The sequence below is a fragment of the Acromyrmex echinatior genome, chromosome 14 (assembly GCF_024713525.1).
Source record: "Acromyrmex echinatior isolate Ae372 chromosome 14, ASM2471352v2, whole genome shotgun sequence".
Classification (NCBI taxonomy): Eukaryota; Metazoa; Arthropoda; class Insecta; order Hymenoptera; family Formicidae; genus Acromyrmex; species Acromyrmex echinatior.
The window spans coordinates 1,671,797-1,694,754 of record NC_141865.1 but is presented as its reverse complement, the minus strand read 5'-3'; the positions used below and the strand labels follow the sequence as shown (position 1 = coordinate 1,694,754).

At 29.4% G+C, this 22,958-nt stretch overlaps 2 protein-coding genes across 2 annotated transcripts; one reads left to right on the top strand and one right to left on the bottom strand.

The window, feature by feature from the left end:
* Window positions 1-1,117: 1,117 nt before the first annotated feature.
* LOC105144621 (uncharacterized) lies at window positions 1,118-18,237 on the top strand. Its single transcript, XM_087413058.1, has 8 exons — window positions 1,118-1,804; window positions 1,973-2,026; window positions 2,908-3,177; window positions 4,142-4,910; window positions 5,017-5,225; window positions 12,496-12,607; window positions 15,239-17,292; window positions 17,593-18,237. The coding sequence occupies exons 1-8, from the start codon at window positions 1,709-1,711 to the stop codon at window positions 18,028-18,030; spliced, it is 4,002 nt and encodes a 1,333-aa protein (XP_087269184.1). The 5' UTR covers window positions 1,118-1,708; the 3' UTR covers window positions 18,031-18,237.
* Window positions 10,434-11,494, bottom strand: LOC105144622 (mitochondrial import inner membrane translocase subunit Tim13-B). The gene is made up of 3 exons (XM_087413059.1): window positions 11,244-11,494; window positions 11,100-11,168; window positions 10,434-10,826 (listed from the first exon to the last, which is right to left on the bottom strand). The coding sequence occupies exons 1-3, from the start codon at window positions 11,346-11,348 to the stop codon at window positions 10,728-10,730; spliced, it is 273 nt and encodes a 90-aa protein (XP_087269185.1). The 5' UTR covers window positions 11,349-11,494; the 3' UTR covers window positions 10,434-10,727.
* Window positions 18,238-22,958: the final 4,721 nt, after the last annotated feature.

Below are 22,958 nucleotides of genomic sequence, written 5' to 3'. Positions count from 1 at the left end.
CACATTAATAATAATAATATTATAATATTAAACAGTATATTAAACAGTAATAAGTAAATTAAAAATAATAATTGATTAAATACTATATGAAAATTATAATTGAATAATTATGCACGAAAAAATAACATATTGCATGAAAATTGTAATTAAATGTGAAGTTGTAATTTAATAATATATGTACACACACGCACGCACATGCATACTTATTACGAGAATACTTTAGCGTATACAAATATAAGAATATAGCGTCTACGAAAAATTTGATTTAATTTTTTAATAAAACTTAATTTTATTAATCTTTTGTCATACTTTTCTCTTACGAATTAAAAAGAAAAAATAAACTTTGTACGACCTAGCAAACGAGAATGGATTAAAATGGATTTAAATTTTTTTCGAATGCATATTTTAAATATATAGCGAATACTTTTTTTTTAATTTAATTGGATTCAGTTGGATTCAATTAGATTTAGTTGGATTCAATTAGATTTAGTTGGATTAGATTCAATTGGATACAATTAGATTGAAAAACTGCATTTTCTATTCAAAATTTCGAATTGAACAGTATTCACAATGTATGTGTTGTGCACAGAAAAAGCTAATATTATTTTTAAATTGAAAGGTATAGAGATATGCTCCATGCAATTCCTATAAATGAATAAAAATTCATTCAGGATTAAAAAGCATTTATTTTAAAATTCATCAATCAATATTTCTGAAATCTGAATCCATTTCAATTCATTTCAATCTATTCTCATTTGCTGGGGAACGACGTACTACGGCTCTCATCCGTGATACTCATGTTTGGCTCGATTTCCTTACCACGAGTCTCACACAATATTGTAGGTGAAATGGTTAATTATATTTTATGGGAAGAAGATCCAGCTAACATAACCTAATCTGCAATTTCAACTTGCTGAAGGCAGCACATTCCTGTTTGGAAATCGACGCACTAAAAATTGGGACCACATAAAAAGTTCAGTGTCCGTACTGTATGTATTTATATTGTGACAAGAAGTCGATTGTGTATCTTGAAATAAGGTGAAAATTACAAAAATGAGCAATGATTACTAGATATTAATCAATTAAATTATGAATATTCTAATAAATTTGTTCACTTTTGTAATTTTCATTCCAAGATACACAATCGAGTCCTAGTTGAGTGAGTACTCATTACTATTAGTATATTCTTTTGGATCATCCAATCAGCATTTTAGATAGGAGAATACATCAATAGCAGTTTACTCAACTGAGTCCACTGAACGCAGCTATTGAAACCAGGAAGTCGATTCTGTATCTTCAATCAAGATGAAAATTACAAAAGTGAGCGAATTAACTAGAATATTGATAATTTATTGGTTAATTAATTGGACAACACCTAGTAAATTTGCTCAATTTTGTAATTTTCACCTCGTTTGAAGATATAGAATCGATCCCCTTAAGCATCATGCGACTTTAAAATTGAAGCATCGGATTGGCTGAAGCAACAAACTTGTGACTTGCGACGCTACGATATAACCAATGTAGAATGGCTTTTATATTTTCCTAACAAGTGAAAAGTCCCCAGATCCGGAGGAATGAAGGATAGAAAAATCTCTAGGCAGTGTTGCTTTCGCGAAAAAAGTGTATGTACATACACGCGATGGAAAGCGTAAATATTTACTTCTCTTGAGTATTCGTTTCGGCGCATTTTTTTTTAATTTGTGTAATCATGATAGACGGAAACATCTCAATGGAGGAGGATACCGAATTACGGGACCTGGTGGTGCAGACTCTGGAGAGTAACGGCGTTCTTGCTAAGATACGGGTACGTCTTCAGATAGTTATGTCTTATGAGAAAAAAGAATATTCGTAAATCTATAGGTTAGGTGAATGTTTTCGGGGCAAAAATGGGTAGAAATTTCATTAAAAATCATTATTTGATGTTTCTCTCTTTTCTGTCTGCCTTATCGAACCTCTTTTGAAATATTCGCAGGCGGAACTCAGGGCGAGCGTGTTTCTGGCACTCGAAGAACAGGATTCGGTTATGGTAAGGGTCATTGAGGCATGCACAGCTGTAATTAGAACGGGAGCACAGAGTTTTGCATAATTCATAACGCATAATGCTTAAGAAAATGAATCAAAGTCTTTACTTTTTTCCACGAAATAAAAGATAATGATTGATTGATTTTCTTAACAATCTATGCTCTCTTAGGCACAGTATATTCACACAAACTTGTATAGCTGCATAAATGTATGCATAAAGAAAATTATTCAATCATTTTATGTGCGTCTTTATAAGAGAAATGCAATTGGATAATTTTCTTTATACATTTATGTGACATTTATGTCAAGTTTGTATGGATTTACTCTTAAGAATAAGATTTATACATGTCGTAAATTCATGTCATAAGTTATAATAAATTGATTATTCGCAATTGAATGTGATTGATTTTATTCTCTTTGTGTTTGACTGTGATTGACTTTGTGATTGATTAATTTCTTGCTTATGACATAAATTAACAGTATTTGGCATGTATAAATGATCCTCAAAAAGAAAGCAAAAGTCCATTAAACTCTTATAAGTTATATTGCTCACTTGTTTCAATGATACAATTAAAAAAAAAACAAGTTTTCTACAATAGAAAACGAATTCAGATGTTTTGAATTATTGTAATTTTGTAATATTAATGCTGAAATGTAATTGTGGTATAATGATTGAATGTAGAGGAATAAAAATATGTTCTTTTTTTTGGTTTCTATTCTTTTTCTGTAAATAACTCCAAAATGATAATTTTAAAGTTATGTTATTGTTGTAGTAAATGAGTGATTTGTATCTTTAGTCGAAGTTTATAAGAAAAGTTTAAAAGAAAAGAAAAATGCAGTGTGTAGCAAGAGAATGATTTAATAGATTTGGAATAAATGTTCCAGAATCCTGAACCACTTCTCAACAAAACTGTAAAACAGTACCTGTCTAATTCAGAAGGAAAATTATTGTTTTCCTTAGTTAGGGAGTTCCTAGAATACTTTGGTCTTGACTACACAATATCTGTGTATGACCCAGAAACATACTTTGGGAAGGAATACAACTATGTAGGAAGAAATAAATTGTGCGAAGAATTAGGTATTGTTTCAACTGAGCCATTGCTGGGAGAAATTCTCAAGAATAGCATCAACGGTGCCTTTAATAGTTCACAAAAGGTATTTTTTTGAGTTAAGTTGATTGTTGGGATAATTATGTAGTTGTAATTGTTAAAGACCGGCAGAAGTCTGTCAGAGATGAATTTCTCTTGTCCCAAATTACAGCTAAAATATTGAAAAAATCGCAATGCAATTGCAATATTCGTAATCAATAAAATTGCTGCAAGGCGTCTTATGTCCGCATTTCAGACATGTTGTCTGGGTAATTTCTTTTTTCTCTTTTTACAGATTTGAAAATCCTTTTCTAGAATTAAAATATACGCAATCAATATGTATTTATGAAATGGAGTTTATATTCATGTTTATACTTTTAGAACGGAAAAAAATTTTTAAATGAAGATCTTTACCATTATACTTTCCTGACAACACGCATGTTCAAAAACGAGACATAAGACGTCTTAAAAACGCTTAATCATCTTAAAGATATCTAAAAGACATGTCTTGATTTTGGACCTTTTGTTGTCTGGATTGAAATAGTCAAAACAGTTAATAATGTTTTCTTCAATTACCTTCGGGTAATTCAGTTTCTTTCGGAATAATCCATGCTAGCTCTCGTAAGAATATTGGTCTTTAAAGGGTTGTTTACAATGGAAGTAATATAATGTGGTTAATTGTAAAAAATCGACCAATCACAGATAAATGCGAGAAGACTATGATTGTTCAGTTTCTTACACAGCTTATTACACACTTCTACTGTAGATAGCTCTTAAGAGTATCTCATCAATGCTTCTTCATAAAGTTATATCTTATATAATTATAGTTGCAATGTAAGATGTTTCATCACTTGATTTTTCTTAGTTGCTAATACAAAAATGTATTACAGGAATAAATTATTTGATTTGAAGCACATTCTGATAAAGATATTTGCTTTAATAACTTTTATTCCTAACATTTCTTATATTTTTCTACATTTTTAAAAGCAAAGATATGTGAAATAATAAATTTTTATGAATCCTTTCTACAGAATAAAACTAGACACGATGTAACAAATGAAGACTCAACAAATTTCGCAAATGCAACGTTTGAAGTGTCTGTTCCCAAAATATTCCACAATGAATCCGTGTCGTCAAATGAAATATTAGAAAGCATTTCTGAACAGAGTCCGAAAGTTCCAATAAATGTGACAATAACGGACAAGAAGAGCAAAGATACACCGACTGGCGCCGACGTCATAACGGATACGTCGGATTATGATAAGCATCAATCTTCTCTCAGGGAGAGTACAACGGATACTGATAGAATTGAAGGTAACAGGAACAATAATGTAAATTTTGATAAGAATACTTCGAATCCACATGACACATGCACGGCGACGAACTATGTGGCACAGGAGACTGATAGTACCGTTACGTCCAATCAAATGAGTCCATTAAGCAAATCCGAATCCTTAATTAAGTTCGACGACTCTATAGTGATCGACACGCAAGAAAATCAAAATAAAGATGTAACTAAACAAAACAGTATAAATAGTTTGGAGCTAAGTATAGAAAATAATGTACAAAGTAAGAAACCGGTTAACGCGGGAAGCAACTTCGGGAAAACGATTTATTTTGACGAGATTATTGTTGGCGGTGAGCGGAAAAATGTTAGTACAATGAATAAAGCTGAGCCTTTTCTAGAAGGTTTGTCAACTATAAATCAGAAAGCTAATTCTATATTTAGTGATTTGCCGCCGTTAAACGGTAAAAAAGCCAACATTAATGATCTGAAGGAATTAATGGATATTGGGCTGGGTGAGTTACAAAAATATAATATAAAAAATATATAAAATGTTTGCCTAATCATCTAATATGCAGTGTACAAATTTCGAAGAGCTATTGAAGCAATACATTTTTATAGCTACAGATGGTATAGATAACTATGAAGAAGATTTTGTGTCGTCTGCATCAGGTAGCGCAAACGAGCAAAGCCCTACTAAAGAGCCGGACAAGATAGACAGTCCTCTAAAATTACAAACGAAGAAAGAGGAAAAGCCTCAAAGTGCTCGTACCGAAGATTTAAGTGAAGAAATCGAAGAAATGGATGAAATCTTGAGTAGTACCTCTTGCGTAAGTAAACTGAACCTAAATTAATGCAAACGACTGCACTATTATTACAACTGCAATCGCACATATTTTTCTCCTATATAAATTCCTTAAATCATGTACACATAGAATCATTATATTTTAGCTCGAAGATATAAATACAGATAAGAATATATCAAACTTTGCGACGGGTATTATCGCGGATCATATATAAGGAATATAATTTTCAATGGCGCATCGCGTAGGTCCTCCGTAAGGATTCTAGCGAATTGTTCCTCTTGTATATGTTATTTTGATAAAATCGATATCCTATCATTAAATTGCCACGGACATCTATGCCGACTACCATGAGAATTTAGGAACTCGCAGAATTAACTTCATAGTTTCTGAAAGGCACTGCCAAGCTGTGTGGCTCAATATTTATAAGTTGCGCTGCAAAGAAAAAAAAAACGTAGAAGGAAAATGTCTGAATGAATATTACCACAGATGATACCATATTTTTGTACGATTTGTAAAGATAAGCGGTACTCTGAAACTATCAATACAATATCATAGTTTGCAATAACTATGCGTGTTGTGAATAATCATCATCTTTTTCATAGATTATCCGAGACATTGCATAATTTAAAAAAAAAGCAATATGATTGATATACTGTTACTAAGAAGCATATACGAGATGTATTTCTTATTTATGTACATAAAAAGAGTATTTTCTATCATTCATTAAAAAATTAATGAAACTGTGAAATGTGAAGAAATACATATAGAACCGTATGAAGTAGCAGTTATACAATTAGAAAATTTGCAATAATTTCAAACTTTTTATCTACATCTTGATAAAGAAGAATAATACATATTGAATATTATAAAGTAAATAATTTCATTTAACTTCAGACAGGCTACCTTCTACGTTATGTAAAAAATACACTAGTATTACATTACTCTTATAAATATATTACGCAAGAGAGTGTTATGATAATTTAAATAGAGAACAGTAAAAAAAAAGAAAGAAAGAATATACGAGTTACTGCTCGTTAATAATTTAATTACATTTCTCTTTTTTTTTTAAAGAACTTTCTATTAGCATTTTGTTGTGTTTATTGAAATATCTCTGCCCTTACTTTTATGACTGAACATTGTCTATTACCTCATTTTATATAAAGTGACATGATATTGTAACAATATCAGGAAATCATCCGTCTAGAAATGGATTGCCTAAAAAAATCCATCAAATAATTTTTTGAATATAATGGTGCTAAGTATTTGAAGCTAAAGTTATTTATGAGAGTTAACGTTATCTAAGAAAAAGACAAAAAATTAGGTGCTTATATATTTTCTTGCATCTATGATTCGCAGGAAATTAGTGAAAGCTAGATTAGAATTTTCATTTTTGGTAATACATTTCAATTGAAAAAAAAAAAGAATGAAAAGAAAACATTTAATGCAGATATTTTGTGCCCCATAGGATGCAATAATACAATTAAGTACAATTTAATTATAGAGATGAATCAAATAGATGCTTGACAAATCAAAATCTTTTTGTAAAAAATATAGCCAGCCAGCTTTACAAAAAGAACTTTTATTAATGGCTAGACTGTATTAACATTAAAATTTATGTTTGGTTCGAACGAAGAAATTCCGTCACTCATGCAACTTTTAATCCAGCAAGATTGAATAATAATTCTCTCATCGTACACACAGAAACTTGTCACATGCCAGATGAAGAGTCAAAGAAATACTGTGCTCAAATACTTGCAGCATTTTTTACTGTATATTTATATATTTATAATTATTATTGCCTGTATTATATGAATTCAGATTCGATATGAATGTATTACGAAATAGATATTTATTTTGATAGCAACAATGTGCATAATGTGAGAGGAAGGGACAAATTACATAGTAAGGTAAACAGTAAATGCCGTTATAAATTTCAATCAAGTCTCATTGCAATAAGAAATATCGTTAGGCGTAGGAAAATAATACCATAATTTTCGTTTAAAAAGTTTTAAGCCTCAATATGAAGACGTTACTCATCAAAACCATTCTAGAACTATAATCATACATGCTTTGAAAGATATCTGTGAAAATTGTAGCCATTTTGGACGCTCAGTTGTTATTTGACAGCCATTTGTTCAAGTCAATATTAGTGTTTATAAAAATGGAAAAAATCAAATATCATGCCGTGATTAATATCCGTATTCATAGTCAGATCTTATATTTAAGGCTTCCTTAAATTTATATTCAGATATTGTATGAATTATTTCATTGGCTGCTGAGCATCTAAAGATAAATTTAAGGCAGCCTTAAGTACAAGGTCTGACTATGAATACGGGCATACGTTCTTGCATTTGAAAGGCAACATACGTCTGCACAAATTAAAGTCAAGTTGGACGCTGTTTACGAGAACTTTGTCCCATCATTTGCCATTGTGAAAAGATGGACAACTGAATTTAAACATGATCGTAATTTAACTGATGATGAGTGTTCGGGACGGTCAACAACTGTGTTAAAGGGGAGGGAGCACTGGGAAGTAAAAAGAGACTGTGTTGAAAAATAAAATTGAATTTGAAAAATACTTCTTTCTATGTTAGACTCAAAACTTTTCAAACGACTCTCGTAAAAACGCTAAAATAATAAAAGTTTGTATCAATTAAAATTAGATGATTGTCAAGTTAATTAATTTTTCTGGATCATTTCATACATATACAATTTATTTTTCATCTTTACAAGCTAATCTTTGTACATATATTTAACGCATATAATAATATTAGGTTGATGTAAAAATAATGTTGGTTTTTAAACTTTGAGACCTTATGTGGTGTACATACACACACACATATGCGCGCGCGCCACACGCACACATTCTGTAATAAGGATATATATTCGATTGTGCTGATGTTGCACCATTTTTAAGCGTAGATTCCGCTCTATTATTGTGCTAGTAATTTTGTTTTCAATGTTGACTTTGTGATCAATTATTATCATTATTATTAAATATGAAAAAGAAGCAATTCCGAATTTTTTAAATACAAATTCAAACTAGGTTTTAAAACAGAGGAAATGAATCGAAGAATTAATATTCAGTCAGGAAGTGAACGGACGGTATGATTTCAAAAATTTCGTAACTGAGGTCTTGAACGACCTGCATTTATTGACAATGACTTTGAAGATTTTTAATTATTGAACCGAATTTATTAAAAACCACTCACAAGAGATTTACACAGGAACTAATTAATCAACAGTCTTTGATCAAGTAATAATTGTTGTTTGAATCGAATCAGTAAAGTAAAAAACCGACATTATTTTTGTATTAATCAAATATACATAATTAATATGTAAGTAATAGTGAGATAAAAAGAGATAAAAATAATTTTATACAGACCTCAAAAGCGCCTTGCATAGTCCCTTACATAATATGAGTCCCTTCGTCTCAACACTACGTTCGCGGTAACGGAATCGCTTAGTTCGAACTGCCTGATTATCCTGATGTGTATTTAAAAAAACCGATGAAAAGAAAAGAAAAAAAAAGCAGGTGTGTTCCTGATCAATCAGCGTGGTTACATTCTATTATCGACACGGCAATCTTGACGACAGGATTCAGGACTGCATTTGAACATTCCTACACTCTGTAGAATCTAGACGAGAGATAGATACATTCCAATGTTACACACTAAGGCCGATATTTTTGTTACGTCGTTACCATTAGCACGCATGTTTACAGAATAAGTATGTCTCTCATCATAGACTGTAAGACTAATTTAAGAAGCGTCTTTTTGTATCCGCCGCGGCTACAGGTTTTACTCGAAGCGGTAGAAAGTTTCGTTTTCAATGGGAATTGATCGCACATGGTGATTGCGAGATATATTTCTTCTCAGGCGAATCTCTTTAATCGTAATTAACGACAATTTTGGAACTATCACGCTTACCTGTCATTTGATTTTTTTCTTCGCATGTTGTATTGTAGATATATTTAGAGATGGTATATGTAAAATCTATAGATTGTCTCTTCAAAGAATATTCATCAAGATGTATTGTTATTTGGCTCGTTTTTGAATGTATTTATGGGATGAACATCTTTTTTTTGACGATTGTTTGACGTAATTTTGTGAGAGAAACATATCCAAAGCTGATTGTATGTTAAATCAAGTAATAATTTTATTATGAAAAATGTATGTACATATATGACATACAGTTTAAATGCATAAATTTTATGGAGAGGCAGTCTCGATATTTTCAAGAGAGAAGAATAGATAGCCATAGTCGTAGTTATTCATAATTCACAGTTTAAAACTTCATGAATGAGGCATAGACAAAACAATTTGCTTTACGATATTCCTTTACATGATTGCAGATAATTATTTTGTAACCACGTTGAAACATTGGTAGCTAATACCGTGCCTTTTAGTGTATATGAAATAATTATAAAGAATGCAAATAATAATAAAAAAAGAAGTACTGTGGCATTGTGGGTTTTACGAAACACCTATATTACTTATTTATGATTTTCAACTATAATGTAATAATATGTGTATTCATGTGTATATGTTATTTATTTTATAAAGAATTTTCTCTTTTGCAATTGTCGCTACTTTCTTTTCCAACACTATATTTCTGTAAAAATATAGTATGTTTCCAGTCCCTTTGTGTAATTTGCAACCTCAATAAAGAGGTTTGCTTTTTGTTAAGAGATTGCCGTTTTGTCGGTGAGTAACAATGTGTTTTTGAACAATAATTTTTCAGATTTAATAAGTTATTAAATCTAAAAATTATTGTTACAAAACATATTGTTATGAATAAGTAATCCCAAAAATATCAATTTTTAAAAATGTTTCCTTTGTCTAAAGTATATATCTTTTATTTTAAGTATGGATAATGAACACACAATGTGTACACTAGTTTTGCAACAAAGAACAAACAAGGAAGAAATGAGATCCTAAAGTTATTTGTTTGATCGATTCAGTAAGACCTATTTGTATCATTGACGTACTATTACACACAGCTACATCACTATGTATGTACACATTTTCTAATTTTGTTTTATACATAGTACAAAACTTTTATAAAGCAAATCTTGTTATGAGTTGATGTCAGAAATCGATAAAAAATTATAATTTTCCAACTTTTTCTCATTTTTATCATAAAGTGGACTAATGTGAACTAGCTTATTGTCGTTTACACTTCAACTGTGAAAAGGATTTTTAAATCAGTAAAACACAGACGACTTTAAGATCCTTTTAAGGCACTTAACTTGTATATTCACTACATAGAAAAATGTAAAAATTGTAATGGATAAGTGAGCATACTTTCAATTACGCCATGTGCTGTATTTTAATAGTATTATATATTATTTAATAATGCATCTTATTAAATGCCTTGAGAGAAAACTAGTAGTGATATGATGTACCTTTTACCTGACAATGTACAAATATATTTCTATAACTAACAGATATATGACACTGCAATGGTGTCATTAAATTACAATGTATATAACAAATAACAATATATTTTCATAAATTCCTGTATTTACATTCTGTTGCGTTCTCTTTGAAGTCGTTCACTATACGTTTTTGATACAAGATTAAATGAGTCCATGTATCGATCCATGCACATTGCTACACATTTCTGTAAACAAATCAATTAAATCAATTAAATTAGAAAACGAGGAATCAATTCAAATTACAATAACAAAATTAACTAAGAGGAGTTGATAAAAAAATCATCCTGTATAACACAAATCTAAAACGATTGTATAAGCATAGAATATCTTTCATTGAAATTTTAGTTAATTTAATAATAGTCCTAGAAAACCATGAGATTTAATAAACAGAAGGTTTATTACCTCGGGTGTTTCTGACGCAACTCTTCAAGGTTAGATTCAATGTAGGGAAAATTTACCTGTTCTGAGCTGTCCAGCGAGGTGCCCGGCTTGCCTATACATTTTTTGAAGCATTTTTCCGTCATTTTCTGCAAATATGTGTAAAACCGTATAACTTTCAGTCAGTTGAGATGCGCTATCAAGAAAATGTTGTATAACGATACCGTGAGCAATTCCTGGGCATTAGCAACCGCTATTTGTTGCTTCACTTGTTGCATCAGCTCGTCCCGCTGCGAACCAGTCAAATTCCCCGTCGCTAATGAGTCCATTCTCTCAAAGTTTTCGGATTATATTTACGAGTGATAAAATCAAAGTTCGCAAAATTCAGTCTATTATCCGCGAGGGATCGATGTCACGAAATGCGTCTAACCTAACCTCGCCTCTCGCCGGTCGCGTAAACGAAACCACGTGAAACAATGTTGAAGTTCCGTTTACACGGAATTGTCATCTTTCACGAATTTTCAAAAGCGATTGGTAAACAGTCTCATAACTGGACAACCAATCACGAAATATTGCGCGAATATTGTACATCTGCCCTTATACTTGATTCGCCATCTTAAAAAATTCAAATGTTTTGAATAGTAGCGATAGTATCTAGAAAAGATTTGACTTTAATCGAGCAGGTATTTAGGCATTAAGGAGTTTTAAGAAGCGTTTAAAACTGCCGTAAAGAGCTGTAAAGAGCTGTAAATTAGAGCCGATAATAAAGAGAAGAAAAATGGCGAAGAAAGCGAAAACTAAGCTGAAAATTAAAAAGGTAATGATAAATACATGATTATATAACATCGTATCTTTAACCTGAGAGTGATCGCGTATCATTTTGCCGTACTCTTCCATTTTTTATTTATATCTTTCAATTTATTAGCACTATTATATCTTTTACGTAAATGTTTGTTAATTGTTTTTTCGTATAGTATGCGAAAATAGATGACGTAAACACGCTTATATCTACTTAAAATTTGACATGTTTGTAACAGTCGGTCTAAAAGACCGTAGCGCACGCACTTACGTTAGTCTTCTTTTTCTTCTTTTGTCGGCTCTCGCAGCCAGCCCAGCCGCAATCTGGCCATAAACTAGTTCGAAAATGCAGGTAAGAAATAAAAAAAAAACAATCCTGAAAAAGCTCGACAGCTTGACAAAAATTAGAGATGATGCAACACCCAAGCCGAGACGGAACACAATAATACGTAAACTCATGTTAGTGTAATTAGTGTTTGTAGTCTCATTTTTTTATTAATTATTACTTATAGTAATTATAATCATATATGTGCGAAAATATATTCAAAATGACCAGGACGCGCCTACTTTCCCGGGTTAACATATGCATTATTGTTATATTTGTTATTGATCAAATGTTAATCAATGATGCGCATCATGCGTATAAAACGGAAAGCACTTACGCGTTTATCTTTGTAGACATATAAGAAATTGGAAGATCAAATTCAAAGAAAGACGATAATGTTTCTTCGTAAATTACAAGAAATACTACAGGAATCTGGTGGTCAAAGTCGTGATTTAAATGAGTCAGGTGAGTTCAGGGAGCAATATATATGTAAATCACTCGTAAATGAATTAGTTTATCCATACGCACATAATATATAGAGACTATAATATTACTTAAATCTGTATTACATACGAAAATCTATATCATACAGCACAGAATTTGCAATATTGCTGCAATAACGTTGCAATATTACTGCAATATGCATTATTGCTGTAACTTTTGTGAAGGGGTATAATATACATATACGTATCTATTATAATATTTTCATATTTATATGATATTTTAAAAGAATCCTTAATGAAAAAATATTGCTGAGATTATTTCACGTTTTGGAATATTTTAGCGAAATGGCTGAAAATTTGCTGAAATTTCACTGAAAATAAATTTTTCAGCTAACTTACTGAAAATTGAAACATGCTGAAATCGAATAAAAAATTTTCTGAAATATTATTAAAATTTCTCTAAAATTTTTTGTTGAAATTTCTCAAAAATTTTACTGAAATTTTGTTAGAAATGAATTTTTTAGCTAAAAATTGCTGAAGTAATTTTTCTAAAATGCTGAAATTTGTTTCAAAACATGGAATAATTTCAGTGAAATTTTTCCATCAAGGATATGTTGTATATTATATTATTTACGTTATATTCTTTGTGGAGCTGACGTTAAAATCTGTAATACATTTACTGATGCTAGTCTGTATAGAGACCCATATTTAAGGATGTATGTATCACATTTCGAAGCATTATAAATATAAAAATTTTTATATGGGAATATATAAAAAATATCAAATTGTTTTAGTATTAATTATTTGAGTCAATACATTTGAGTCTATCAAATTTAAATCTATAAAATTTCAGCACATAAGTCTCTTATTAGTTTAAAAGTTATTTAATTTTTTGTTTGCCTTTTCGAGCATAATTGGTTGAACATTCCTTGTAGCTAAATTTTACTAACACTGATCAATTAATTATATATATGTATATATATATATATATATATATATATGTATTAATATTTATTATAAAAGTATTATTAATAAAACTTTTAATACTGAAAGTGATTAATATTAATATTAAATTTCTATATTGGGATTTCTATATTGGAATTGGCAATTTGGGGATACATATATATATATATATATATATATATATATATATATATATATATGTATGTATATTGCGCCAATATAAATTGTACTACTAGGATTGATTCTTAAAATCGCGTTTTGTATTTATTTTCAAAGGAGAATACAACTTTCATTTTTTCGTGACCGTTCGGGGCTTGTTTTATTTCAACATTTTCTCACATGTATCCCTTATTATTATGCCCAAATTCGGTGCTTCACCTCTACAATTGTAAGTATCTTAAATTCATTCATTTTGCTCTATTTAAAATGATTACAAAATCTTTAAAAATTTACGAACATACTTTCGACTTTGTAGAAAACAAATATTTAAACTTCATTTTGAAAAATAATAAACTATAATATAATATAATTACCGAAGAAATCATAAAAAAATCATAAATCGGATAAAAGTAGCATTTGGTTAAAAAAATTGTAACTTTATAATAAATGCACATAAAAAAATGACTTTAAGATTTTTTAGTTATAAGGAGTTTTGAAAAAAATACAAGAACTTAAAAAAAATTTGAAGTATACAAAAACGAGTAACGTCGAATTGAATCTTATGTTGTTTACAGGAAAATTCACAGGAAAAATGTTTTATATATAATTATATAAAATTATATAAAATTATATATAATTTCATATCATTGTATATATAAATTGAGATATTTATATATAATTATATATAATTATATATTATATATATATATTTATTTATTTATACATATTTACATATAAAATTATAATAAAATTATATATAATTATACATATATAAAACATTTTTTCCCAGGACAGTTACCATATCGAGCATAAATCTCCCTGTCTCTCCTATTATAAACATTTTTTAGGAGGTGATAAGGAACGCTGTCCAACGTAAGGGAATTGGACAGAAAACAGTAGGATATAAAATATCCAAAAAGGGATATTGTTTGTCATGGAAAATTATTATAATTTATAGAATTCTAAATAGGAGCTATAGATTTAGTAATATCAAAAGAAGTTTATCTTAGATACTTTTTATTCTTATACTTTAATTATCAAAATATGTCATTTAAAAACTAATTCAGAGTTGGATCAATCCTGAATTAATTTTTAAATAATTGTAGCATAACTGACAGCGATTTCATAATGATATCAATAAATTTTATTAAATTTTATTAACTTCCAATGTACCAATTTTTCTTTGAATGTAGTGTCATTATTATAATATTTTTCCAGTTTCCATAAAGAAAAATACACATAAAAAAATATATTAGGTGTTGGAATTAATTCGTAGCGTTTTTAATGAAAGAATGTTATTTATTTCACATGAGCATTAAAAAATACATTAATGAAAGTACTTCCCATCACTTGTAAAACGCTACGAATTAATTCCAACACCTAATAGAAATAAAACAATTCCTAAATGGTCATGAAAAAAGGTGATCTATACATCAGCTCCGAAAGATTAATTATAACATTTTATTTATTTGAATTACATACGTTTTCGATCTCGAAGATCATTTTGTACAAAAAGTATTGTTTTATACAGGAAATGCAACACAATCGTTCTCAAGAAGAAACCCTACATTTCCCCATACAAACGTTCGCGATGATATTACACGTGACTATATATGTTATCGTTGTAAACATTTTTTGGAAATACCGCGTAATTTGTCATCTCAGCCGTTCAGCGATGGAGTACCTACCTTTATAGAACAATGCAAAAACGAGTTGAATTTTATTCAGGCTATCGTTTGGTTAAAATCCTCCATTGCCTGCGTTTCTAAAATACCAGTTAAACAATTGCAACAGATATTTAATGAACAGTGGAACACATGCGATGAATATAATTATAGCGAAGATGAGTGTACCGATATTGAACAATTAAGATCTATGGATAAGATTGTATCAAGCAAGAATACCATCGTAACGTCAACTCCTCTGAATATTTGCGATATACCTTGTATTACACCTCAAAGAACGATCCGTAATTTATACTCCAGATCTAAAGATCCACGAAGTAAACCATTAAATTCCATGTCGGCGAATGATTTGAATGAATCCGTTGAGTCTTTGACACTTGGAAATTCTAATAGCCATTATATAGCGGCGAGAAAAAAGAAAAAAAATGTAAAATGCTATATAATTCCAGAAACGGACACGGAATCGATCTTAAATGACGATACATATTATGACCTACATGAACATCAACCGAGCTTTGAATTTGAAAAAAATACAGAATGCTCGATGAAGACTACATCGAAAAATGATATCCATCAGAAAAACAAAAAAATAATCGAGAACAAATATATCTTTCAAAAAAGTCACGCTGCAGACGTATCGAGTGAATATAATTTACCAGCAAGAAACCAATCTAATATCGATCCAATGTTTAAATACAATGGAGAGTTTGATGAGAGCTTTATCTCATCGAAAAGCCAAAATGATGTAGCTAATAAGGTAGATTATATAGCGAATAAGGTAGAATTTGACAGCAGATGTTTGACAAATATTGTTATAACTCCAAAAAATGTCTCTCAAATGTCAAATGCTCGGAACGAGTATTTCGAATTTTTACTTGATGGCAATAGTCCCTGTCAAGTTAGCAATATTTCCGTAGGGTGTACGCAGGATAGTGCGTACAGTACGTCACGTAACGATGTATTTAATATCGCAGTAGAAGCGGGCTCTATCATTGGCAATAAGCGTGTGCCAGATATCGAACATAATTATGAATTACAACCTTGCAAGAAGAAGACTATTACGTACGAGAAAGGGAAAGTTTCCTCTTCGATTAACGCGATGTTGACGTTCGATGATAATCCTAAAAGTTTTATGATAACTGACAAAAATATTTCTCAAATATCAAACGTTTATAATAGCAAAAATTGCGAATTTCAAGAGACACGGAGTCTCTTCAGTAGCGATGAGCAGATGAGTGATACCAACTCTAAAAATTTAGATGATGTTGGGGTGACAGCAAGGTCTATCATTGGCAATAAGTGCACAAAAAACATCGAGCATTGTTATGAACTGCAGCCTCGCAACGAGAAAACATTTACATGCCAAAAAGTGACTTTTCCTTCTTCCATAACACAAAAAGCTGTAATATCGCACACTAATATCAAGCATTGTTATAATTTGCGATCTTCTAATAACAGAAAGATTAGTCAAGAGGAAGAGGTCTCTTTTGCTAGAATACAGGAACATAAGAAGCATAAATTAGAACGAATAAAGAATTTATCAGAGGGAGAAAACGAAAATAAAGATGAAATTATTTCTGCCAATTGGTTGAACTTCTCTGTGGAGTCGCTACATATGGAAGGGATAATTCTTGCATCAATCAGAGTGATTCTCTCGACACTTTGCGACAAGAGAATGGTAGAAGTATACATGATGAGACAACAGCGAAGGAATACGCGCAATTATTGGAAAAGTAGTTGGGAAGAGGAAGCTGTGAAGGCGGTACTGAATATATCTGATATTTTCACAAAAGAAGAGAAACCCAATATATGCATAAAAATAATTATAATGAAAATAGTCAAAACTTTGAATGAGATAATGATGTGGGGTGGACAATTACATAAGATAAATTGCACTCAGGTATATATTACAATACAGTACACATTTTTTATATTTACAAATATTACATTAAATACGTATATAATATAATATATATATTGACTATTGTATATACGCGAATAAAATATATAAATATATGTAGGGTAGACCTATCTCGTCAAATACACACACACACACCACACACACACACACACACACACACACACACACACACACACACACACACAATATGTATGTACACAAAAAAATAAAATGAAAATGTTTTAAAATTATTTAGAAACAGTATAACAACTATGCAATACAAAATTATCTTCTTTTTAGACATCCACGTGGATATATCGCGTACAAATAATTCTGGAGTTTTGTAATTCACTGCCGATATGCGTTAAAGTGACTGATTTTTTAATAACGAAATTAAAATCACTTCAGCTTTTATTGACCAGGAAAATTCAAAAGAACTGCGTCTTGATAGAACAATTACATCTTATATTTTATGCGTTGAATATCATTCTACGAAAATATCGTACAATTATATCGAGCAATCAAAGACCTCGGTCTGCAGAAAAAGTGATACCTCACGTCGAAGATCTTTGGAAAGTATATTATATTAATAAAGAACTTAAGCATGCAGGTCTGGATGTAGATACTGCGGAGAAACAATGGTTAAATGTTTTAGAAAACAGTACGGAGACTTTCATGAATTTTGGCTTTACAAAATTCGCCAAGGAGTCGTTTTCATTAGTTCATATATTAATTTAGGTGATATCAAGGATAACATATTACATATGTCACAACAAATTAGAATTAAATTTAATTATCATATACTTGTTTTTTACACACACATACACACACGCGCGCGTATATATATATATATATATATGAAACATACACATGTATACTGAAATGATGGAGAACTTTTCATATTTCGAAAGCTGATTATATCATTTCTTGTAAATTTATCAAAAATGGATAAATGTACGTCTAATTTTTTTCTTTATTTTTGAATTATATTAATATTTTTATGGATATCATTAATATATCATGTATTTTTTTTTAATCGCCCAACTATAATGTTTCGAAAAGGAGACATGGGATTATAAAAAGTTTCAGACAAAATATTATAATCTGAAAAAGTAATGGTTATTGGAAATTAGCACTGTACAAAGTGCGTGATAGAATGTTAACACTATATCTATATGATTTTTAATCAAGAACAATTATAATATACATTATATATACACTATATATACATATACCTTCCTTATCCATCTCTTCTCTCCCTACTTTCTCTCCCCTCTACTTTATTTTCTCCTTCTTATGTTCCTCTTCCTTTTTTAGTTTTCCATTTCAACTTTCCTGTCTTTATATGTCATTTTTTACTTTATCTCTTAGCTTCCTAGAGAGATGATCAATTTTGATTCCCATCGCATTGTCTAATCGATAATACACTATTTTGACACACATACTAAGGTATTTATTCTAAATTTATTTATACTAAACTCATTATACATATACAATGAATAATGGTATTTTACTTTTTCTCTATCGACATTAATAATTCTTATGTACATGTCTTATAATATAAAAAATAATTTTCGCCTCTTTCTATTAATTTTAATTTTATTAATTGCGATTTGTTTTGTACCTTTCTTTTTAATATTTGCGACTCGATTGTACTTGCTAACAGAAACATGTTCGTCCTTTTGCACACACACAGTTCGGAGGAACACATTGGTGTCAATTACAATCGTTTGTTTGGTTTTCTCTCAATTTGGAGCGAGTTTTATAGTTAATATTGCGTTCGTATGCGAATTTTATTTAATTTCTATATATTTTATCTACGTTACATTTTCATTTTTATCTTGTCGTCACATTGAAAATGATCCAACAGAGATCGAAACGTTTGTTCATTTACTGACTGTCAAATTATATTTTACATTTTTTAATTTCATGTTTTATTTCATTTTTTAACGTTTAATGCAGATTGTTATTTTGTGTTGATTGTTTTAGGCTCGTAGCCCTTTATTCTTTTCATTTATTTATAATATACATGTTTTGGCTAACTTTTTAGCCATCTTCAATACAATACTACAATAGCGCTCAATCAATCAAAGCGCTAAAAAAGCGTATATAATCGCTTTTTTAGCGTTTTGCAAGCGCTACTGTGCTACTTGGAGAAAAGATTCAATCCTTGGGATCGAAACGTTTGTAAATTGATTTTTAATATACCCAGATAGCAAAGCGTGTCTCAGCAAAATCGCATAAATCTGTAATTGCTTATGATGCTGGCAATTTGCCGTAGATTTGTCTCCAATAATTTTGAATATACCGATATTGTAGCAATAATGTGTGTATGTATTGTCAGCAGTTTAACAGCAAGTTGCGTCAATGTTATCTTGCGTTATGGGCAATATAACAGCATTATATGATTGCATATTATTATGGCAACATGATGGCAATAGTATGAATTTTGATGATGATTTTAAAGTTGTCGGCAAATTGCTACTCAATGTTATCATATCGTGAAAGCATCAGTTCCCAACAAATGACTCAAGGACTCAGTTGCTGCAATTCTAGTAGCAACACATACTTAGCAATGCATATTTATACTAGCAAACAATAAGATAGGACACGTTGCTATCTTATTATATCGTTGGGTAGATGTTCAAAGATACATAATAGTGGAAAAAGAAGGGGTAAAAATTTTTCCTTAGTTTTATTTGCAATATAAGTTGTAAAATCTAATTGAAATAAATAATTGAACAAACGTTAGTTATATACTATCTTTCATGAAAGTTCAGACATTAGTATAAATTCTATCAAATGGTCATAAAAAATTAAACCATTATTATAAATATTAATTATGTTACATTGTTAGATATCAAAGGAGCAATCTAATTCGTTAAGTTAAATAACAATTTGTTGTTTTTAACTTTAATATATATCAATCGATTTTTCAGTTTCAAAGTGTAGCGTTCATATTAATAATTGAATTTGAGATAAATTTAACCATTAAGAATCTTATTTTAGACACTAGATACATATGAGAACACAATCAATACGAACTAGACAAATTCAATATTTTCTTAAGTTACAACTCTATTATTTTAGTAAAGTTAACGGCATATTGAGAAAAATCAATAGCGATCTATAAAAATGATTGAAAATAACTCAAATATAATTGATCAATGTTACAAATTTAATAGTGTATTCTTTTATATATTTTAGACTACTTGTACATATATTAACACTAATAACTTATAAAAGTTTTATAAATTATTTTCAATTTTATATGCTAAAATGCATAGTATTTATTTTGTAGAATATTAATAACATAATCGATAAATTACAAATGTTTGCTTTGTCTTAATCTTTTGCATAATCGTTAAATAAAATTTATGCAGGTGTTCGAACTTCCATAAACGTTAATAAAATTATGCAGAGAGAGAGAGAGAGAGAGAGAGAGAGAGAGAGAGAGAGAGAGAGAATAATTAAAATTTTATATAACATGCCCAATAAACACTCACTAGTATGAATATGATATAATATACGTATGGTTTTGTCATTAATCGTCATTAATCTTTTATTATAATTTTATTCAGTGTCTAAGATTTCAATATCATCCCAATCAAAATCATGACTATAATGCAATCTATGCTCAGTTATTACTGATTTTGTGGTAGTTTCTTCTGTGATAATTTCTTTTGTGTTTGGTTATTCTAGTCTTTAGTTTTAATTGTCTGAGCGTTTGTTCAATATAGATTCCATTACAATCTTTGCACTTGATTTTGTAGATTACATTCTTTCTAGACAATTTTGAAACCGGATCTTTATGAGCTTTTATAGTATTATTAAGTTTGTTCATACTGAAGAAAAAAAGTCTCATATTTAAATCTTTGATAATATAAATTTATTTATTTTTGGTAATTTAAATTTGTTAAAATTATATTCATTGAATGATATTGTAAACCAAAAATTTTTTATTACATCTTCATTGTCAGTTTTTTTATTTTGTATTAATGTTTTTTTTATTAATGAGACTTTTTATTCTTTTAGCTGTCAAATATGAATTTTAAAGGATAATCATTGTCTAAAAGAACTTTTATGATAAAAATCCAGATGTTTTTCTATAAAATTCTATGTCCGATAAAAAGAAAGCTCTATCCATTAAACTTATTATCGTATCTTTTTCTTGAGAAAGAGGATATTGAGACAAAAAATTGAAATACCTTCCCGAGAATGTTGATTTTTGGTACCAATCAAATTTTATTATGTTGTTAGAGATAATGATTATGGTATTAAGAAAATTAATTCTATCAGTACCCACTTCAAGTGTAAATTGTAATCTCGGAATAGATTAAATTATCAAGTATTGCATTTATCATTGTTGTCATATATTGTCATTAACGTATCTGTAGAAGAATAGAATATCAAAATCTAGTGTCTCAAGAACTTCTCTCTAAGTCTTGATTAAATTAACTATCATCAGGGAAATCAATGAGCCATCAATATGCCGAATTTTTGTTGATAAATGTAATTGTCATAATATGAAAAGTAAGTAAAGTTAAGTACAAATCAGATCGCCATTAAGAATTCGTCTCTATAAGTATGCTGCATTTTTTAAATATGAAATTTCATTTTTAATGCTCTCAACTATTTTATATATATATATATATATATAATATATATAAATATATATAAATATATATAAAAATAAAATTAATTAATTAGTTGTGTCATCATTATGTGTTTTTCTCTCAGTGTAGAGAAAATAAAAGTGCGCGAATTGTCAGCAGTACGTATATTGTAATTAAATCATACACGCTGATAACGCAGATTCAAACTTATCAGCTACGGATACAAGTGGTCGTTATTTCGGAAACGGCAGACCAATGTCTTTACGGATGTGGCAATATAAAGGAAAATTCTTATCTAGAGTTACAAGACTACTCACGTAATATCATAAATCATTTCTTTCTCTATATTTTACACACTTCTAAATTTAAAATAAGAAAAATTTTTAAATTAAAATAAAATCAAAGCTCCCGAATTCATGTAAATAATTTTCGACCTTTGAGAGTAATTAATTAAAACTTATATTCACGGATCATTATTCAATTATTATTTGAATTAATATTTCACAAATCCTATCTTGCAAATTATAATTATATTTAATTATCTTTTAACAATTTGACATTGTTGTTACATACCTTTATAAATAATCTAAGATTTTTTAAAGAATTTATAGCTGATTAATCTTCAATTAGCTCAAATAATCATAAGTCAGTATTTGCAGTCTCTTACCAAATTGTTGGAACTATGCAAATTGATATAAATCTCCGAATTTACTGAATGCAATAAATTCTTTTACAGGATTAAAGTAGACGCAAAATTTGATAGTACTGCAATAAATTTTATATTGCAATAAAATTTTATTGCGAAAAAAAAAATAAAAAATTGCATTTTTTCAACTCGTAAAGCTGTCACTTGATGTAGATATTTGTTTAATTAATACAAAAACTTACTTGTATGGACAGTGCAGCTAAACTAAAACCTGATTGTATCAACGACTTTACTTTGATTTTAAGCGAGGCTTAAAAATCTCTATCTCTTCCACTCTCTCAGTTTTAAAAAGAAAAAATGAGTTTTAAACCTCGCTTAAAGTTAAAGTAACGTTGGTGCAATGC